The sequence below is a fragment of the Podarcis melisellensis genome, assembly GCF_964234715.1.
Source record: "Podarcis melisellensis genome assembly, chromosome: 4".
NCBI lineage: Eukaryota > Metazoa > Chordata > Lepidosauria > Squamata > Lacertidae > Podarcis > Podarcis melisellensis.
The window spans coordinates 64,944,689-64,967,464 of NC_138531.1; the positions used below are offsets into that span (position 1 = coordinate 64,944,689).

The window sequence follows — 22,776 nt, forward strand, 5'->3', positions numbered from 1 at the left end:
ATGCTTAAAATATATATTAACAAGGGCCAGAGTTGGCTTTTTCTAAAACACAACCATATTGATTTTTTTCTAGGATTGTATTAGTTGGTGTGATTTAATGCCACTTGTTCTTGTACATTTTAAACAAGTGCAATATTTTCCTTTTGTTCTAGGATATTTTAATAAACTGTAGGAGGGCAGCCACCTCTGTAGCTATTTGCCCTCCAATACCATATTATCTTGCAGTTGGTTGCTCCGATAGTTCAGTAAGAATTTATGATCGACGAATGCTTGGCACAAGAGCAACAGGTAGGACAATACTTGCATGATACTGTAAAACAGCTGACTTTTGAGTACCATAGTTGAAGATTATAGGATGTGAACCTCTTAATGAGATGATTTAATGAAAAATATATTTTCTGCATAAACGCAGAACTTCTCATAATTTTTAAATTTATACTCATGAAAACTTGTATCACACTTTAGAAGGTATTCTGTAATGTGGACTGAAACGTATTGATGTCCTAAAGTGAAATTTTGACTATGATTCAGAGGCATGTATGCACATTGGCATTATTTTATGTCCCATAGAGCAATTCTTCTCTCTGACCTGCTCTTTAAAATTGACCTTCTAAGAACAGTTTTTAGGTTTGCTACAAGAGCTGCTGGAAATTCCAACTTAGGGAGGGGGGATGGATTCTCTCATTGAATAAATTTGAGTGAACTCCTTTGATTTGCAGCCTGGTAAATAAATGAAGAAATTCTGCTGTTCTTTCCATTTAGTGGTTTTGAGTATTAAGAAATGATGGTGGTCTCAGTGTTCATGGTGCTTTTCAGAGAATATCAACAAAAGGGCAAGCCCTGGCCCTTCAAAGAACTGACAATCTAAAATTTGACTAGGGAGGAATATTGAGGCAACGATAAATGGGAGAATATGAAAAAAGTCCAATTACATGCATTTAGGCTTGATTTCAGTAAAGGATAAGAACTTGAGTTGTGCACTTAATGTAACTAAAAATGCCTAGAAAAGGCTGCAGAATGTGATTTATTATTGCTCTACTCTTTGTTAGAAATTATGAGGTGAGGAAAAAGCAGATGGATAGATGGATAGGATAGAAAGTTTCCATAGGGAGAGTGAGGTTAATGTAAGTACTGTGGAATTATTTTATAGTCTCATTGTGATAGTAATACTTTGAATCTAAATTTCTGTTTAGATAAAATATTCTAACTAATATTAGTACAGTTTCTGTTTCCAAATACTGTACGTGATCCCAGTTGGAAATTATGTAGCCAACTTGGTAATGTACAGTGGTGCCCCGCAAGACGAACGCCTCGCAAGACGAAAAACCCGCTAGACGAAAGGGTATTCCGTTTTGGGGGCGCTTCGCAAAACGAATTTCCCTATGGGCTTGCTTCGCAAGAAGAAAGCCCATAGGGAAATCTCCGGGGACCTCTTTTAAATGCTGGCGGTGGGGAGCAAAGTCTTTCCCCCCCCTCCGGCCTTCAGAAGAGGTCCAGGAAGGCCGGCGGGGGCCGAAAGGCTTTGCTCCCCACCGCCAGCATTTTTAAAGCAGTCCGGGATAGCAGGGAAGCGCTTCCCACTATCCCGGACGGCTTTTGAAGGCAGGCAGGGGGGGGGGGAGCAAAGACTTTTGCCCCCCGCCGGCCTTCAGAAGAGGTCCTGGACCTCTTCTGAAGGCCGGCGGGGGGCGAAAGTCTTTGCTCCCCCCAGCCGGCCTTCCCGGGAGAGCGGAAAAACGCGCTGCGATTCTCCGCTCTCCCCGACGGCTTTTGAAGGCAGGCGGGGGGGAGCAAAGACTTTCGCCCCCCGCCGGCCTTCAGAAGAGGTCCTGGACCTCTTCTGAAGGCCGGCGGGGGACGAAAGTCTTTGCTCCCCCCCACCTGCCTCAAAAGCCGTCCTCTGCTGTCCCAGGGTTTTTTAAAATGCTGGGGGTGGGAAGAAAAGCCCTTGTCCCCCCCCAGCCTTCAGAAGAGGTCGGGGGACAGACTGTCCCCAGACCTGGTCTGAAGGCGGTTTCCATAGGAACGCATTGATTGATTTTCAATGCATTCCTATGGGAAACTGTGCTTCGCAAGACGAAAAACTCGCAAGATGAAAAAACTTGCGGAACGAATTAATTTCATCTTGCGAGGCACCACTGTACAACAATATTGCGTAACCAATCACACTGGATATGTGGCCAGTTTGGAATGACAGTAGACAGCTTTTACTCTGAATTGGTGAATGCTTTCATTTCATTGTGCCCTCCAAAAATCAGCAAAGAGGAGGTACTGTGTATGTGGCTTTAAATTGTAGCAAAATGGCAAGTAACCGGGGCATAACTGAGGTTTATAAAAGAATGCAGTGTGTAAAAAAATAGACACATTTTAGGACTAATATACACAGTACAGGCATCCGTTGCGTGTAATTTACTTGCGCACCACCATGTATATGAGTGGTGCTAGGAAATAAAAAATTCAATTCAAACCTGGAAGTGGGGGGAGAAAGTTGAACAGTCCTTGCAAAGGGACCCTCCCCAGAGCCTGAAGAGGATATCAATGAGGACGGAGGAAGCCCCGAAGAGACCTGAGGTGCAGCAGAGCTTTGTTTACACTGCTCATCCTCCCCGCCTAACCACTGATGGGGGTAGTGCAGCAGCAGTAGCTGCTTTCCCATGCATCCTCCAGCTTCCTGCTGGCCCCAGAGCTTCAGTTGTACTTGTGGATGTTTTTGGATATGATATATTTGGTATGGATCGAAGAGAGAGTGGTAGAGAGGGTGTTTAGAGGGTGCTCTTGTCGTCTCTATGCAATTTCAGTTATGCACACGGGGTCTTGGATGGTAACTCCCCATGTAAGTTGGTTGACGTTCTTTAGACAATTCATAGTTAGCTTTCACTACCACAAAATGTGATGGATTAGACCAGGGTGGCCAACTTCCAAGAGACTGTGATCTACTCACAGTTACAAACTGGCAGTAATCTACCCCCTTTTTGGGGGTCCAGGTCAAAGTTGAGCTTTTTTTAGGAAGGAAAGATCATGTAGTAGAAGGCTCATTTGTAAATGAAGGCTCATGTGTATTAGAAAATTAATTCAATTATTTTTTAATGTAGGTAATTATGCAGGCCGGGGTACCACAGGATTAGTGGCGCGTTTTGTTCCTCCCCATCTGAACAACAAATCCTGTAGGGTAACATCTCTATGCTACAGTGAAGATGGCCAAGAAATTCTTGTGAGCTATTCTTCAGATTATATATACTTGTTTGATCCCAAGGATGACACAGCTAGAGAACTTAAAGTTCCATCTTCAGATGAAAGAAGAGAAGAAGTAAGTGTTCACAAATTTGGCCCCTGTCAACTTGTAATATGACTGACCTTCCATTAAAACACCATAAAATTCGCTAATTTTAGATGACTGCTTGTATTGGACAAAGAAAATCTATCAATTGTATAGTGTTAGATCGTGATCAAATTACAAATAAAACTGGGAGGTTTCTCATTTGCCATGGTGTTTTGGTATTCTGAATATCTTCAGATGTAAACCTACCAGTCTGTTCCAAGCTATGGCTGCAAAAACTTTCTGGACCAGTTTACCAATATGTAATTCTACTCTAGATATAGAAGCAGCCATGTGTTGATAACAGAATGTTTCCTTGAAGACAGAAATAGCAACATGAAGAGTTCTGGCACTATATGTGCCAGAAGAGTTCTGGCACTATATGTGAGAATCCATCAATAATATTACCCCTGCCCCCAAAACTGTCCTGTCCCACATATGAAAAAAGGAAGTCTGTGTTGTTAGCAAGCTATATGTAAACTGTGAAGTTTTTTTAAAATATAGAAATGTTGATATATAAAAAAATAGTTTATTAAATGTCTCCTCCCCACCGCCAATAATATTGATTCAGTCATTTCAATAAATTGTACAAAATGTGATGGCTAGAATTCAAAAGAACCACACTTGTTTCACATGCCCTAGGGCTTACGTTTATTCAAAAATTGCCACGCCACATCCAAATACCAATACTTGAAAGTAAGAGAAGTGGTATCCTGAGGATCATTTAGTCCAAGCTCCTGCAATGCAGGAATCTCAACTAAAGCATCCATGACAGATGGCCATCCAGGCTTTGCTTAAAAACCTCCCAAGAAAGAAGAGCCCACAACCTCAGGAGGGAGAGGTTCCACTGTTGAACAGCTCCTACTGTTAGAAAGTTTTTTTTGATGTTTAGTCAGAATCTCCTTTCTTGTAACTTGAAGCCATTAGTTCAGGTCCTAGTCTTCAGAGCAGGAGAAAACAAGCTTAGCTCCATCTTCCATGCTACAGCCATTTAGATATTTGAAGATGGCGATCATATATCTTCTCATTCTTTTTTATTCCAGGTTAAACATACCCAGCCCCCTCAACCATTCCTCATAAGGCTTGGCTTCCAGACCCGTGATCATCTTGGTTGCCCTCTGCACACATAGCATGACAGGAATGTGACTTAGTGAGCCTTGAGCTTTAGTGTGCCCCCTTTCCCCGCTTACTGTGGTGTAGCTCTGAGGAGGAGTTTGGAAGCTTTCACTTCAATTTTTGCTTCACTACAGCTTGTCATGTGGACTGAACTTCTGAAATAAAGTTAATGTTTCTTTGAAACAAGCCTACTTTTAATCAATGATTTCAGGTTCCAGTGACATGTCAGGTTGTGGTTAAGGAAGAACAGGAGCAAAAGCTTCTGAACCCCTCACAGCTGTACCAGAGGAGTAGGGAGGAAGGGAGCTAGAGGCTCACTGCAGCTTATTCACATCATGCTAAACTATGACTTAGCAGATGGGTATCCAATGTGCTCTTCAATTCCCATCAGTCTCAGCCAGCACAGCTAGTGGTCAAGGATGATGGTAGCTAGCAATATCAGGAGGGCACCATGTTGGTTGTTAGCATGATACATGAACACTGCCAATATCTTTATTATGTATGACCAAGTGAAAATAACCCATTTATTACCTATCATGTGCTTACCTGACCACCTGAATATCCAAATGTTCCACCTGGCTGAATCTGGACTGAAAATTCCAGCAGTGTTGCAGGTGTAGCTGGTGAAAGCTATGTTAACTGATCTCTTGTTTCAATTACTATTTAAATTTAGACTAGGACCCAGTGGGTTTTATTCAGGTGTCTAAAATGTCTGGTCTGCTCATGTGCTGTGGTCAACTGCTGATGCTCTCCTCTGAGTGTCCCTGCTGCTAGAGTCCTTGGCTGTCAGCTGTGACATGGGCATCGTTGGTTGTGGTGTTCTTTTGCTGCCAGGCAAATACTGTTTCTGTCTCCCAGCCCTTAAAGAAAGAAAGAACTAAATTATGTTGGTCCTTCTGCTGCTTTTGATTTATTATTGAGATCTGGTACACATGTGTTTCATGTTCAGACTTCTGCTCTACCTCTGAGGATAAGGAAAGATGCAAAATATGCTATAATGTGATATGTACCTTGAGCATAAGATTTGCATGTTCAGGACACCGTTCTACTTCTACAATTCAGTTTTATAGCTCCCCCAGATATATACAATTGTATTCAAAATATCTGAATATTTTGGAACATTAAAATATGTGTTCACTGTTGCCATACTACCTTAGTCATCTTCTTTTGATCATCATCTGTACCTAAAGAGACTTACAGTCATACCTTGGGTTACAGCCACTTCAGGTTGCGTCTTTTCGGGTTGCAGACCGCCGAAATCCGGAAGTACTGGAACGGATTACTTCCAGGTTTTGGCGGTTGCGCATGCGCAGAAGCGCCGAATCGCAACCCACACATGCGCAGATGCAGGTTGCGAATGCTGTGGGTTACGAATGTGCATCCCACATGGATCACGTTCGCAACCCGAGCGTCCACGGTACTAGAGCTGCAGAAAACAACGTTCATTCATTCTTGACAGGGCTGAGAGTTTAAAAGATTGCTGACAAATACAGGCTAAGTTTTAGTGAAATAATTAATGCATTCAATCCTTTACCCAATTACATGGAATTAAACTCCATTCTCAAGTTTCAATCAAGCTTCTTTGTAGGCATTTTCTATACCTATCTATCTTCTCATTTATGAACTTTTGAAAGTCCATAATAAAAAAATATTGAAGTGGTTTACATAGAAGCAATAAAAATACAACATCCACTAAAATCTTCTAAAAAGATAAAAACAAAATACAACAGACTCTCAAAAATAGAACTGAATGGTATACAAATAACAATAACTATTGTAATTGTGTTTACATAGATCACCTTATCTGACATAGCAGACTGAAGGGTTTTGCAGTGGCAAAATCTGATTAGTGATCCATGGATGCAAATTAAATATATGTACAAACATTTTTCTCTGGCAGATGTATACCTTAAATATTAGGCATATTAAATATGTATTACTGTATATTTTATTTTATTTAAAATATTTTATCCTAGCTTTTCAGCCAAAGACTTCATCACAAGTTAAATAAAACTGTCTATAATATAAAATCTCAGCTGCCTTACAGTTTGATACAGCATGTAGAAGATCCCTCCCTCTCCCACCCAAGTGGGTAAAAGTCTAATTGAGTACCCCTAAAGTACCCCTTGGATACAGTTCAGTTCAGATCCATTATGACTGCACTGGCATAGTTTGTTTCCTAAGCTGTATTAGTAATTGAAGCAGATTCACCAGATCAACTAAGTTGAGAAAACATTTAGCCCAAATTCTTGGATTCCTTCACTCAAAAAACAAGAATTTCAGCTTTGGTTTAATATTTCTACCTTTTCAGCTTATTGCAGAAATAAAATGTTTACATCTTAAATGCTCCTCTTGTCATTATTTCTCCAGTTACGGCAGCCTCCTGTCAAACGACTCCGACTAAGAGGAGACTGGTCAGATACTGGACCAAGAGCAAGGCCTGAAAGTGAGAGAGAAAGAGATGGTAATATCTTGTCTTTTGTAGATTGATTTTAGTTCAAAATCTGAATCAGTGAATAACAGGTTATTCTGTTATTTATTTCTGGGATTTATGTTTTAAAAATGGTATTCTTAGCTAAAAGTGAACACTGGTTAGTCAGATAGTGGCACCTTGTTTTACTTGAAGCAAATTCCAACATTCTGTTTTTTCCAGTAACAGAGCCTTTTCTTACTGCTTTTATCAGCCTTAGTTCAAGTCAGCAAGGCCACTGGCCGTTAATAACATGTACAAAATGAATATAGCAGCTCTTATCAAACAGACTACTCATGCTTGGTTGACTCTGGAGAGGGAAATTGTAGATGGATTGAAATCTCAAGCTGCCAGATCTTAACATGTAGGATTTTCCCTGTCCTAGTTCCTCACTACTGAAATGAATTTGGTATTGTCTTGCCACCAACAGGAGGATAGAGGAATTGCCAGTTAAAAGCTTGTGTACAGGTCATGAAATTACTCAGCTGGGATCACTTTTCCCTGCAGACAGTGAGTCAAACACTACAACTCTTGGCTGAAGCAATTATAGCAGAGAAGGGTTTTTTTCTCACCCCTTTTTTCTTTGTAATAGTGTAGTAATTAGGTATGATCAAACAGCTGAAAAAATGAAACCAGCAAAGCCACACAGACTGGGTGTCTTTAAAAAGCACTAAAAGCATTTTTAAAATTTTGTTTACAAAGCCTAACCGTTTCTGAACAATGAAGAATGAGAAAACCAATATGTTGAAAAAACATATTGAGAAATATTTTCACCTTTCAGAGATGTAAATATGCAAGATTTCAAGTAGCAGAAGGAAAAATGTACTGTGCTACTTCACAGTAAAAGGATTGACACCTCTCTTTATATATAGGTGAACAGAGCCCTAATGTTTCATTAATGCAAAGAATGTCTGACATGTTGTCAAGATGGTTTGAAGAAGCAAGTGAAGTTGCACAGAGCAACAGAGGAAGAGGACGATCTCGGTCTAGAGGTGAATGTTCTTAACTGCCTTCAGCATGAAATGACAAGGGGATTTTTGAAATAAAAGGTAGTAATCAACATTTTTAAAAATGGCACACTTGGCATAGGAACATGAGAAAAGCCATCTGAATCAGGCCAATGGCCCATTTAGTCCAGTATCCTGTTCTCAAGGTAGCCAACTAGATGCTTATGAAAAGACCAAAAGCAGCACTCTCACAACTTGTGATTCCCAGCAACTGGTATTCAGACACACTGCCTCTGACTTTGGAGGTAGAACCTAGCTATTGAAGCCTAGCCTAGTAGCCATTGATAGCCTTACTGTCTTTGGATTTCCTTTCTCCTCAGTCTTCCAGCTTCATCAGATATATCTTAATTCTAGGGCTATGACGGAGGGGGAAAAAACTTTTCTCTAAACCAAAAAGCTCCAAATATTTCAACCTTCTTCACAGGAGACTTGCTCCACCCCCTTGATATTTTTTTCCAGCTGTACAACATTCTTCATGAAATGAAGTGACAAGAAGTGAGCACAATATTCTAAGCACAGTCATATATAGGGTTGTAATCTGGATTTCCCCAAACATGTCCTCTTTTTCAGGTTTAAAATGTCTGTCAGGGAAGATTTTTGAAAATGTCTGGGTTTTTTTTTTACTACAAATTGACTGCTCTTGTGCAGAGTAGACAGTCTCATATAATGCATGTGTGCGTGCATGTGTCATATATACTGTATGTATGTATATATTTCATCCTCCGTGGCACGCACACTTCAATAGCACCCACTGTCTGCAATCTTTTTTTTTTATGCGCATCCGGGCCCTGCCGGTGTGCTTGGTGCCCGTTGTGTAGGAGCGGGCGGGTGGTCAACCCTATACCATATATTAGTATAATGGTATTCTGATATTAGCAGTTTTATTTTCAGTTCCTTTCCTAATGATCCCTAGCATGGAATTTGTCTTTTACAGCAGCAGCTTCTCACTGGGTCAGCATCATAATTAAGCTATCCACTACAACCCCAAGGTCTTGTTTGTGGTCAGTCACTCCAGCTCAGACTCCATGAGTGTATATGAAATTAAGATTTATTTTTTGATGCAGTGTGTATCACTTTACACTTGTTTATATTGAATTCCATTTGCCATTTTACTGCCCATTCACTCAATTTGGAGAGATCCTTTGGAGTTTATCATAATATTTTTGGTTTTAAACACTGAAGTATTGGGTACCATCAGCAAACTTTGTTATCTCACTGCTTACCCCTTATTCGAAGTAATTTATAAATAAGTTAAAAGGTACAGGTCTGAAGTGGGAGGACTCTACTTTCTACATCATCCTTTGGGAGACTATCCTATTATTCCTGCTCTCTGCTTTGAGTGATTTGACCCTCCTGATGTTCCCTTTCAACTTTATTTTTTACCAATCCCCTAATTTTTGGGAAGTTTCCTCTTTTGAAGTCATATGTGGTTTGTGTTGGATTTTCTTGGCAATTGTCCATTTACATATATGTAAGTTCAATAGCAGTATGCTCAGTGTTTCCAGTTGGTTTAATGTAGAGTTGAAAGTGTACTGTGCTGAAGATATTCTTTGTTTCAAATGTGACATGGTATGAGAGTCCTCATTTGAAAAATAAAGTTGCTGTTTTTCTTTAAAGGTGGCAGCAGTAGATCAGAAGTCTCTGCTGCTGGCAGTGTCTTAGCAAGTGCTGAAACAGAGGCCACAATGGAAGTAGATGGTCCTGAACAGCTGCAATCATCTTCATCTACAGTGTCAGCTCAAGCTCCCTCAACATCTTCCTCAACTGAAAGCCCCCCATCTACTTCCTTGCTATCCTCTCCTGATAACGAACAAAGGCCATCTTTGGAGACCCCTGCACCTCCTACACTCCATCAGTCTGGTATGTTGGAATTAAAGTTTCCATCTTTGGGCACTTTAAGTATCTCATTTATATAGGTTTGTTGAATGTGTGGAATTATGGAATGTGGATTTATTATACCAATAATCAACTAAGTTGTGTATGTGGTAGTCGAGGAATATGTGCTTCCAGAAAGAAGACGCTCAGGTGGAGTGACTAATCATTTAGTGTATAAAGACTACTATTATTTTAAATAGCCCTTCACTCAAAGCTCTGTGATGTTGGAGTTTGGCTGTAACTTGCTACAACACAGTCAGTTATCTGTTGTGATCTGCCTCCCAAATGGCATGAAACAAAATATCTAGTTCTCTGTCATCTATCATCAGGGCTCTGCCCCAGCATTTTAACATTTTTGAATATTACAGGAACCTTTCCTGAATTGCATCCTATTTGGTTGACAGTTTCCCCAGCCATCTGGGACTTAACTATTAAATTATTCTGACTATAGTTGCTTTGACTAGAAATAAGACTTTTTTGCACAGGTAATGTATTAAAGCTGAAGTAACTCCATTTTATAACTTAAACTAGCAAGACTAGAAACTTTGGGTGGGCTCCAGAAATGTGCTCAAGGGCTTGGATTTGCCATATCACAAACTGCTTTTGAAAGATTCCTCTTTTTCAAAAGTTGCTTGCTTTGTGGCATTGGGTTTACTGTTGAAGAAACATGAGTACAGTGGAACCTCTGGTTACGTACCGTCCTCCTTATGAATGCTTCGGGTCATGAGCTCTGCTAACCTGGAAGTAGGTCTCCTGGTAGCGAACCTTGCCCTGGGATGCGAGCAGAAGTCACGTGCCGGTGGCGCAGCAGCAGTGGGAGGCCCCATTAGCGAAAGTGTCCTCATGTTAAGAATGGTTTCGGGTTAAGAATGGACCTCCGGAATGAATTAAGTTTGTAACCGGAGGTACCACTGTATAAAGACTCCTTTGACACATGCAGCTAATTGTGCTGTTCTTTGGGTTCTTGATCACTGCAGTTTGCACAGTTATGTTAAGTAAACTTTCCAACAATTGTTACTCTTTAATTGTGGTAAACACACCATAGGCAAAAATTAAACAACACGTACTCATAGAGGTTTTGGTTATAATAGCACTTCATTTTGTACCACTTCTGCATCTGTGTTCATGCAGTTTGATACGTTTGCTGCCGTGATATAAATAGAAGGCACTGTCCAGGCCCCCTGCATCTCTTATACATACTTGAATTGGGCTTTTCTACCTATAGATGTGTGCCAACTTGTCTGTGCTCCGATGGCCATATCCTTTAGCAGTAGGAGATACAGTTTCTCATTTATCAAAAAGCAAGAGCTCACAATAGACCTATTTCCCTTCAGAAATGGAGTGGCATGTGTACAGAATTTGGTAGCTTTGCTATTTGGATTGTTGGGAACTTCTCCTTCCAACATATGCCTTGGCTTCCTTTCTCAGTCTCTCTGTACTGTTGTCAGAATACACTTTTTTCAGACAAAAACCTGCAACTTTACCAAGTACAGTTATAGAGAATGGGAAAGAAATAAGGCTTCTAAAGTAAGTACTATAGGGAAATGGACTTCAGAACTGCAAGTTTTGCTTCGGAGGACGTACCAAGAGGAATAGTAGTGGAATTATGCTAATTTTGTTAGGCTGCTTCACACTTTACATTCTGTTTTACAATGTCATCCCATTGTTTAATTATATGTTTTAGATTGGTTTAACTGTAAATTGTGTAAATTTGTTTGAAGCCGCTTTCAGGACAGAAAGATGATGTAGGCTTTTCTATCTTATATACAGTGCAGCACAGTATAAGGGAAGCTGTACAATTGTGTTGGAAAACTACTGTACAGAAAACTACTGTGCAGAAAAAAAATGTCATGTATGAAGATGCCATAAAATTCAGATATTGAAACCCTTCCACTCCCTGAAGCCCTGTAATTTTCAGGAATGAAACAGAGAGATCAAGTAAAAGTTTTCATTTAATAACCTGGGCAAAGGCTAATTAATGTTACGAGGCCTGTTAAGAGTCATGCTCCATTGTTCCCACATTCCTCAAATATATTGCATCCTTAGTCGCACTGGCATTTTCAAGTCAATCTAGTTGCTGGCTACTGCTCAACTGTGTGCCTCCTCCATGAGAGGTCTGGAGGGTGGCAACACGAGAATGGACCTTTTCTGCTCCCCATTAGTGGAATTCTCTTCTCAGGGAGGCTTAGGCACCAGGTGAAAATGTTTTCTATAACCAGATCTTTGGCTGATTAATATTCTATGACTTTTTATATGTGTTTGTGATATGGGGAAATATTGGTTTGTTTTTGTTTTATTATATATTTTGTGTTCTCATTTTATAATTTTATGTTATGAACTGCCCCATGATTTTCAGATGAAGGGTAGCGTGCAAATTTGATTAAATAATAATAATAATAATAATAATAATGCTAGTTTTGTGGTTCTTTGAATCCTCACCCTAGGTCTTCAGATCTTTCAGAGGAAAAATGTTTATAAATAAATATGTAAAAAATAATTACTATAGCAAATGGATTATAGAATTGTTTTCTCTTATTTTTACTTTTCTCTCAAACTGCTTTGCATGCTCATGCATAGTAGTCCTTTATGACTTTAAAATAATGCTTGTTCAGCTATAATATGGAGTTACTCCAGATAGTTATCAGATTTGTAAATGCTGAGACTTTTACAAAGTTAAATTACTGTCTGTTGAGAAAGTAGCTATTATTCAACTAAGTGAATCTGGTTACAACTTTTGTGTTCCAGAGGAGTTAGTACCTTTGTGATATACATTGTGTTTGCATGTAACATTGAACCATAGTATAATGCTGCATGGATGAGTCTGAACAAATGCACGCAAAGGATTGAACACTCTCCACTTACTTCATACTGCATGGACAAGAATGAATCATTACAAGAGTTCAGTTTTAGGAAATCTCTGCATAGCATTATGTTCAAACCAGAGACATCAACTCTCGCTTGTTTAGTAAGCCAGTTTCATAACCCTTAGTTTGAAGTTGGCTTACTATTGATGTAAGAATTAAGAGACCAAGGGTGTAGATTTTGATATTTAAAATGTCCCAATATTAATTTTATTGAACCTTTGGCTAGAATGTATTCGGCTTGATTTTGTGTGCCTGCATTTTATGACTCCTACGCTGCATTCCTTTCCAATCTGACCCTGAAAATGGCACAAATGATCATGAAGGATGCTTTGTTATATTTGTTTTGAGTTAGCACCAGGGTGAAATCTGGCATCTTCTTGAAAGGTTCCGAGGAAGAGATAGGGACAGGAATGTCAACACTGTCTAGGCCTGATTGCTAAGGAAACAGTGATAATGTAGGACATTTGAGACCCAAATGGCCAGAGCAGTTAGGGACACCACAAGGTAATTGTGGGGGTGAAGTTAACGGTATGGAGTCAATGCCTCTCATGACCTGTAACCTTTCTTGTTGTATGTAGAAGGTTGTTTTGGAATGTTTTGATGTTTATAACTCTTTGTGTGCTGTGCCTATGAAACCCTTGTTCCGATGCTCCTTGTGGCAGACCTTCTTCTTAAGTGGCTAGAACAACCACGTTAAGTTGAGCTCTGTCCAGGTCCCTAACTGGATCTGCTGGAGCTTGCTGTAATTCACTTGGTTCCATGTTTTGTTTAAAAGCTGTTCCCTTACCTGGGTAGTGAACAGGTGGTGTAGAAATAAATTCTTACCACACTGTGAAACTGACCAGAGTTTGGTTTAAAGCAGGACCTATGGTTCAAATGCATAGCAGAGCAGAGATTCCTTAAAAGTAAAACTAAACTCTGACAATGTCCTCCTGTCAGACAAGAAGGGGTATGAGGGGAACACAAAAATGTTTTCCTTAGGCTCATTCATGTAGTGCTGAACTATGTTTTATTGTTGCTTGTGAGCTAAGCTGCTGTCTCTGGCAGAGTTGCTATGTGAACCAGGTAATGCAACTCAACAGAGAGAATACAGTTTCTACTTAGCTTATTCCATTTGCAGATGCATTACTGTCATTGGGGAACTTTCATGACTTTCCTTTTCCCATGCTATGCATTATGGGTGTGTGCATGCATGTTTCTTGAGATGCTTTATTCTCTCATGAAAAATCAAATCATCCAAACAATTAGATCACAATAATAGTAATATTGTATTTTACTGTGTTGTGGCTGTTACAGCCAAACTTTTCTTTAGGCTAAATAGTCTAAACAAGTTAAGTATTAAAACCAGTTTAAAATTAATTTCCTATCATTACAGCTTAAATGATCTGTTACTCAGAGACCATTAGAGTTCTGTAAGCTTGGTTACGAAACAGACTGATCTAATTAATAGTAAATATGCAAATATATCTATATGCCTACATTAAGTCAAACACCAGCTGATCTTCCCTACCTATGAAAATATTATTAAAATCAGTAATTTTAAAGGGGAACTCACTATTTTTTCTCCACCTGTTCTTGTAGTTCCTGTTCTTATCCATTTTTAATCTGTTGACCATTTCAGCAGAGTTATCCCTTTCAGCAAAAATGCTGCTGCTTCTTTTTTGTAGACTTTGGTAACCACAAGTTTCTCACTTCTCAAAGAATCATTTCGAAACATTGGGCTGCATCAAATAGTGCCTTTGCCTTATTGGAAAACACTTCTGCTTACATATGTTAGGGCACCCGATTTTTGCTGACTGCTCCCTTGGTGAGGAGGACCCTTCTAAGTGCTGAGAAGGGATGAAAATCTGCCAGAATCAAGTGCCCCAGCTTATGTGAGCAGAAGTGCTTTCCAATAATTTCTCCAATATTTGTCTGCCTTTGAAACACTTTATACATTATTTTCCCCCTATGCTGAGATAGTCTTCATGTAATTTTTTAAAATGTATTATAACATGTGTAGAATAACACAAGGGGAGATTCGACTGCTAATCTATGCAGAAGTTGTCCATTCTGAGTATCTGCATTATGAAAAAAATGATGTCACTCTTGCTCTTATTACAATATACACAAATCTTTCTACATCAAGCTTCTCTCTCTGTATTGGGGAAAAAAATAAAACCTCCCTCATGCAAAAGTATGAGATAAGTTTCTTATTTCAGTGTTGTATTGGTCTTAAGGTTACTTCCCAGTCTCAACTGTGTTTTATCACATACCTTCTCTATTTGCTACAAAAAAAATAATCATAAATAGGGAACATGTGGCTGCATTACTTAGGAAAATTTTGTATTAGGATTTAAAAACATAATCTGGTGGGAAGAGTCACTTTTTAAGAACTGTGCTAGTCACGCTTCAGTTCTATCTTCTTCCTAATACCATGATGTGTAATGCAAAAGTAAACTTTTAAGAGAAAGTGTCATCTATTGCACAAAGGATACTCTAGGAAAGCTCCATATGTATGTGTTTCATATCATCATGCTTTTTTGGTACATTATTCTTTACTTAAATGGCTAAATAATTGGGTAATAGTTGGAGACAATGAAGCATGAATAATGAGCTTCATAATTCCTATAATTTAGAAAGGAAATAACCAATAAAACACATTTTATTTTCCTTCTGAATATTAGTAGTTTGCTTTTAAACAAAACGTTTGCTGCTTTTATTTCTCTACTCAATATCTATTACCTCGCTCTTTAGTCTTTATGTTCTTTTTATCCTATGTTCTATGCCTGTTTCTTTTTACACCCTTTTTTTCCTGTCTGTCAGAATTAATGGCGCCTGAGTTAGCTATACTCCGTAGGGGCCTGCAGCGGCTGAGGCTTAAGAAGGCTGAACAGCAGAGACAGCGAGAGCTAGCTGAGGGTTCAGCACAACAGTCCTCCAGCTCTGATCAGTCTTCCCCTAAGGGATCCCCACAAGACCCTCAGCCTACAGGTTGTCATTTGTCAAGGTTTATTAAGCAGCTGGTGTAGTTACATAGTTTGTGCTGCAATTGTTTGCTTCCCCTCAAGAACAAGAGAGTGAATGCAGTTGCTTCTTGCGTGTTCTTGGCATTTGGTGGTGTTCATTCATCACAGTGTTCCAAAGTAACTAATACTTGGCTGAATATCTCCTTACTTCTGTAACAATTTTGTTAAGTATAGTTCCTGTTTGAATAATATCTGATCCATAAGATCGACTGCTTCACTATGCAAAGTTGTAGAGTTAAGGGCTTCCCATTCCAGCCTGATGCACTGAAAGAAAACTAACCCTAGCACTCACCAATGTTTAACTTTGGTTTCAAATCCCATGCTTTGTCCTCCTCACAAACCTGAAATGAAGTGGCATTTTAAGCAGCTCTTTCACATCAGCTAGGAGAAAGAGGCCCCTTTTCAGATGAAGTTATTTTGATTTCTATAGATTCTTGTTTGTGCCTTTTTGAATTTTGCTTTGGGTGCTAAAATGACCTTAGCTGAAAATAATTTTGCCATATTTATGTGTGGGAATGATGCATCTTGGCTTCCTGTTACCCTTGGCTGTGACACATACCTCAGTTTAGGATAGATGACATTATTGTAGAACAGGGTGACTTCCATTTTGAGGGGTATCAACCATATTCCTGATCAAAGTTATGCTTCCCCCAGTCAAACTGCATTGCCACAATACTTGCTAATTGGTAAACTGTTAAAAAGCTGATGCATGGCAAAGGGAAGTTTCTCAGTTCTGTTCCTCATAATTTGTACTTTTTTTAGTAGCTGGTGGTAAACATTTTAAATAGACATATTAAGGGATCATGAGGCATAATTGTTTGTAATGAACTTGAGAAGTAAAACTCCACTTGATCTTCACATCAAAAACAAAGAGATCTGGTTCATACTCTGCATGTAGATTTTATATGTGTAGAAGCAAGTTTTTGGTCTTCCTGTCTTATACCATATGTAGAAGCTGAAGTTTAAAAGGCTAAATGCTTGAAATTGTCATAAGTAGACCCACTTCATGCAACTGTGTGCTACAAAATGGCTATGGGCAGATTATGTAGATTTTTATGCAACATGTGTAGATTTTTATGTAGCTGAAAGATTTTAATACATTTAGACTTGATGGTGAAACATTTGTGATCTTAAAGCTTGCTGCACACCCCACAGAGCCTTATACCTACACACTAGGAATATATGCAAGTAGTTAGGTGACATGTTTTCAAGTGTATGTACTCAGAAGTAAGACACATTGAATTCTGGGGGATTGGCTTCCCTGAAAGTTCATGCAGGATTGCTGCTTTATTGCCTTACATTGGAATTATTTTGAATAATTTGTTCTCAGTTCTTTGTATGTGTGATCTTAACTTTATCACTCCCTCACTTATACAGGTTTGTAGTTGAGGTGAATTTAATATATTTGACTAAAACTGATTGTAAATCACATTTTCTCTCTCAAATCACTGGTCTACCTGAGACTGGATTACTTGTGCAATGTCCTATTGTAGAAGAAATACAGTATAGATACATTTTGGATATGTTTGATTAGAGTAATTCATACTTGGATCCTATGATTTTGGAAATGGAAGTACAGTCATCAGTTTTCTCTCTATAGATTTGGGAGCTGATTAGTGCAGGTTGCAACTATGCAGGTTTTGCTGACTTGCAGATTGATAAGGTAGCAATGCAACTTATGTTACACTGCATTGCAATTCTGTGAACGGTATATACTCACCATCACTTACATGTACTCGGTACCAGGAGTGCCAACTTTGCCCCATGACCATTGGTGCCCGGGGCTGTGGATGCCATGCAGCATGCATGGCCATGGCATGGAAATTTGTGGGTGCCTGGCCCCTTCATGGGGAATTTTTTGGGTGCTCAGGCACCCAGGGCCCCAGGAGTTGGCACCTGTGCTCAGTACTTTTGGTCTTATAGGACAGGGTTTTGCAAAAAGAGAGACAAAGCTTCTGGTGCAAATCACAAGCAGTGGACCAGAGCTACCATTGCAAAACTACTTCCAATTACATTACAAACAATGTACAGTCGTACCTTGGAAGTCGAACGGAATCCATTCTGGAAGTCCGTTCGACTTCCAAAATGTTCTGAAACCAAAGCGCAGCTTCTGATTGGCTGCAGGAAGCTTCTGCAGTCAATTGGAAGCCCCATAAGCCCCGTTGGACGTTTGGCTTCCAAAAACAGTTCGCAAACCGAAACAGTCACTTCCAGGTTTGTGATGTTCGGGAGCCAAAACGTTCGAGAACTAAGCTGTTCAAAAACCAAGGTACGACTGTATTGGTGCAGAAGATAAAGCCCAGCTTAGAGAATTGCCTTCGAGTAATGATACCAACAAGACTGGGTTCTGTGTGGCAACCTCAAGTCTTCTATTGGCATCATGTCAGGAGCTTTACTAAGACAGAAGAGGCTTCCTTTCTTTGCAGAGCTGCACGTCCTAAAATTATAGATTGGGTTGTGTTGTCCAGTGATAGTTACTCTGTGTGTGCGTGTGTTTGGGTGTGATCACTAAAACTTTGAGCTATGTTATATATGTTTCAGGAGTTGGTTGTGATTGCTTCTGGTGTCTTGTTTGTAATATTATGTACTATATAAGTTCAGGCATCTGTAGTCAACCATCTTCCACCCTACATATTTTGCTCCTGTGCACCCCCCCATTTTTTGGCCTTTTCATCATTTTTGCTTATCTTGCACCAGAGAAGAAAGCTACTTATTGAAAATAGGTTTTAAATTTGTCCCCAATTGCTCTTGAGCTTTAAAAATCTGTTTTTCCTCAGGGAAAACTGAAAGGTAACAACACACAGTTACTAACAATCTACTAATAAGAAAATGAAAACAGAGTCTATGCTTCTGCTATTATTCATGTAAAGGTTGTTAAGAATGTTTTTAAGTTTACACACTTACATGAGATTAAGTTCCATTGAATTTACTACTGAATAGTGATGCCTTCGGTAGTGCTACAAAACTCTTGTTAAAACAAATCCTTGTTTGGTTATTCAAAATTACACAAGGCTGAATGACGCAGTTATAGGAAAATCTTTGTTGTGTTTTCTAGTTATAAGAACCAGCAAAATTAAGCAATTAAAAGAGTGGGAACATTGTGCTGAAATCTAATGTTTTAAGACTTCATAGAGAGACAAAGGCACAGGCAGGCAGCAAGGTGCAGAAATACAGGGTGGAGCCTGACAGCAGCAACAATTTCTAATTAAAGAGCACTAGAAGGCAAGGTTACCAAAGCACTCAGGGCCAAACTAGAAGTGTATTATTGAAGGGGTTTTTTTCCAGCAAGAGTTCATAGGAGAGAAAACGTCATGTTCCAGAGTCCTATCCCATTTCCATTTCCATCTTGATTTCGCTTCCTATTTGGAAATCACTTCCTTCCTTGCCTCATTTTCATCAATTCCTCTCTGGTTTGCCTAAAAAGTTTTATAGTAATAATTATAATTAGTATTTATTGGATTTCTATACCTCTCTTTATTTGAGGATCACAGGGTGGTTTACAATATAACAAGATAAAAATATGTAACATAGTAACAAACAAAAACAATAACTCAATAGATTTGTAATTAGGGTCTGGCAGAAGAGGAATGTTTTTGTTACTTATCTTTAGGCACCAGGCTAAAACATTATATATAATATAATAAAAACACATATAATAGGTAGCACAAGATCTCTTTGTTTTATATAATTTATATCCTGCATCTTCAGTTCAAACTAATTAATATATCCTAGGTGGCAAGTACAAATATATTAAAACTAATTTAACATTTCTAAAATCCAATGAAGCAGCAGTAACAGTGAAAACTGCAACATCATAGGAAGCTATTTTAAAAGATTTGAAAAAATAAAAATGTCAGAAAGACATGAAAGTAAAAGAACCAGATGAGCCTCCTGGGGAGAGTATTTCACAATAGGGGCACTACATATGAAAAGATAATTTCCACAATTGCCACATAATTAGCATATAGAGCAGGGCCTCCAATGACAGTTTTAATGAAAAGGCAGTCGCATGTATTTCACATACCTGGTCCTAAGACATGCTGTTCCTTTAAAAAAATTGTTTTGTTTGCTGCAGCTGTCTTCCAGAAAACATTCATATTTTTTATACTTTGAATAGAAACTATTTCCAGAAATGTACCAAACCCAACTTTCAAAGAAGAATTTTTAATTATCCATTGTATCTTGTACCATCCCATGGAGCAGCTAAAAAAAACGTTTTTCCTTCTTTGGATATTCAGCTAATTTGCAGTTCTTGTTCAGGATTCTGGTTGAAAATGCTTAAACACATTTACTGGAAACACTACTGATTTGTAATATTTAGACATTAGTCATTTACAATAGATAAGGCTCTGCGTAGATGGCATATCTTTGATTCAGCAGAAATGTTACATGTATTTCTAAATCTTTGTTTTCCACTTCACCTTATTGCTGTTGTGTTTGGACCTTTCCCCATGAGTTACAAGGTGATCATACCTAATACGTAAGCGTTTAACTTTGAACAAGCTCCGAAGCTCTACTTTTAATGAAGCTATTACTAAAATAAACAGAATTGCCCTCAGAATTATGATATCTTTACATATGTGGTATGTTCACACTTACTAACACTTTGTTTTCAGATGATGAAAAGGCAAGTCCACATCCTGGAACAAGTGAACCTGTTTTAAGTTTACATTATAGTACAGAAGGAACAACTACAAGCACAATAAAATTAGACTTCACTGATGAATGGTAAGATTGCACTACTTTTCCCAATTTTAGCTATGACTTCAGTTGTAGCATTTTGGGGTGATCAATGGGCCATTGAAATCAATGGGCTGTATTCAATACTGTCCTTGTGCAAGCAGAACAGACTTCCACTTGTGGTGGGACTTTGCATTCCTTGTCTTCACTGCACAAATCTGTTCTGGAATGGTGGGGGACCTTCTAGAGAAGATGGGGGAGTTTAGGGGGGCATGTGGGGAGGGAAGGAAGGTGATGTGAAGTCTGCTTGCTCAACACTGGATACTGCCCAATGGATTTAAGTTGTATTTTGGTTTACTCTATGGTTAACATTAGATCTCACACTTGAACTTTTTCATTTAATAGCTTTTATATGCTACACTGCCAGAATAACTTCATTAGGAAAAAGTGCTGAGTTAGACCAGAGGAATATTGTGTTAGGCTAGATGCAAGTTTTAGGAATTGTATGAAAAATACATTTATTTCATACACCCAAGCTTTACATGGTGCTTTCAGTATTTTAAAATAATTTTGAAAAGTCTTTCAAGCATTATTTCATTACATTTACTGGGATAGTAAATCGTACTGGAGATCATTTCCACCCCTGGGATTACACATAAAACACTTTTCAGTCTTACTATATGAATTGAATATCAAATTTAGCAGAGTGGGGTACAATAATTGCAGTAATAAAACAAAAGCAGGTGAAACAATAAATAACAATATTAAAACACAGAGAGCAGCTTATTCTATTATTATAACAGAGCAGAGTTGAGAATTCAAATATGCCTGAAAAATAGCAAAGTGTTAACCTGGTGGTAAAATTGATCTTAAGTTGGCACCACATGGACCTCAGAGGGAGGGAGTTCCATAGTCGGAGAACCACTGCAGAGAAGGTGCTCTCCTGTGTCATTGCATAATTTCCAAACGTGAGGTGCTGAGCAGGGCATCCCTGGAAGGGCTTAATGCCTGTGCAGGAAGACATTGAGAGAGTGGTACTGTCAAGTCAGGACAGTTACATGGCTCCAGTGAACTATTCCACTCAACAGCCTAGCAAGCAGCAATCTATAGTAGCTGCAGCTTCCAGGTAATATTCAAGGGCAGCCCCAAGTATTACAGTTACCCAAGTGGGTATCCAGTTTTTATAGCATAGTATATGAAGAAGAAAGCATTATGCACCAGATAGTATAATGGTCATGACCCACACAGCAATAATAATCAATACAATATTTTGTTACAGAGCAAAAACAAACACTATTTTGGTTATAAATATTTATAATTGCTTCAGTACTAGTATGTATACACGAACTCTTGTTATTTCTGAACTACAATGAAACTTACAAGCAGCTTTTTCCAAATGAGAATTGAAAGAGTGTGTGTGTTTGTTTGTGTGTGTGTGTATATATGTATGGGGAAGACATCTTAAAGCAGCATAGATTACATACATATTTAGATTTCCTATATTATAATTAATGGTATATAAAATATCAAACTAAATTGATGAAAATCAATATTGTATATTTAGATATATTGTACTGCTTCTACAATACTCAATGTAAAGCACAAACTATTTCAATTAATGTTTTCTTATCTTTGCTTTTCGTTGTTAGTTTTTCCATGTCCACATTTTATTGTCATTCCTTCATGAAGCATATTGTATACAACCTCCAGTTTTTTCCATATAATACTCTAACAGCCATAGCCATTCAAGATGCTAGTTTTTAACGTCCTTTAGAAATAAACACATCCATATAATTTTAAAGGTAATAAAGAGGATCTAGAGTAATTGCATATCGTAGTATGCTTTCTGTAATATTAATAATTCTCCAGTAAATTTTTCTCTGCAACATTCCCAGCAAAAGAAGTTTGCTTCCTTTTCACGCTGTCAGTATTTTTTTGGGTAGTTCTTACTATTACTATTATTATTATTATAGCAGGGTTAATATACCATCTTGTCATTACCATATAACAGTTCTTTCTGACTGCTGTCTTTAGTAAAATTTTATGGTGCTTATTACAGAGTATTTCCCATATCTCCATAGCAATATATTTTTCCTTATTTTATAATATTATTTAACTAGCTCATACTTCAATAATACTAGTAAATGGTTTTTATTCTGGGAATATATTTGAAGGGCAGGCTATAAATATCTAAAATAAATACATGCGTCTGTTGAATGTTCTTGTTGCTAGGAGCAGTACAGCTTCAAGTTCCAGAGGGAGTGGAAATTACAGCAAACCTGAAGGTCAGGAAGAATCCCTGAGAACTCAGAGTTCAGAGACACCAATATTAGAGAGTTCAGAATCAAGTAAGATGTGAATTTGTTGCCTTTATAGCAATGATACAGCCACCATATATACACACATATACATACACTTTTTTGAAAGATTAAAAGTAATG

General features: G+C 38.4%; 1 protein-coding gene across 4 annotated transcripts in view; it reads left to right on the forward strand.

The window, feature by feature from the left end:
* Window positions 1–22,776, forward strand: part of DCAF6 (DDB1 and CUL4 associated factor 6) — a 44,548-nt gene that overhangs the window by 12,997 nt on the left and 8,775 nt on the right. For 2 of the 4 annotated variants that reach the window (XM_081908854.1, XM_081908857.1), the window contains exons 6-13: window positions 153–288; window positions 3,093–3,307; window positions 6,803–6,896; window positions 7,775–7,894; window positions 9,527–9,769; window positions 15,454–15,621; window positions 20,273–20,384; window positions 22,569–22,684. In XM_081908854.1, the coding sequence (XP_081764980.1) occupies window positions 153–288; window positions 3,093–3,307; window positions 6,803–6,896; window positions 7,775–7,894; window positions 9,527–9,769; window positions 15,454–15,621; window positions 20,273–20,384; window positions 22,569–22,684 (1,204 nt within the window). The remainder of the gene's footprint in view (window positions 1–152; window positions 289–3,092; window positions 3,308–6,802; window positions 6,897–7,774; window positions 7,895–9,526; window positions 9,770–15,453; window positions 15,622–20,272; window positions 20,385–22,568; window positions 22,685–22,776) is intronic. The other 2 variants (XM_081908855.1, XM_081908856.1) reach the window with 2 other exon arrangements.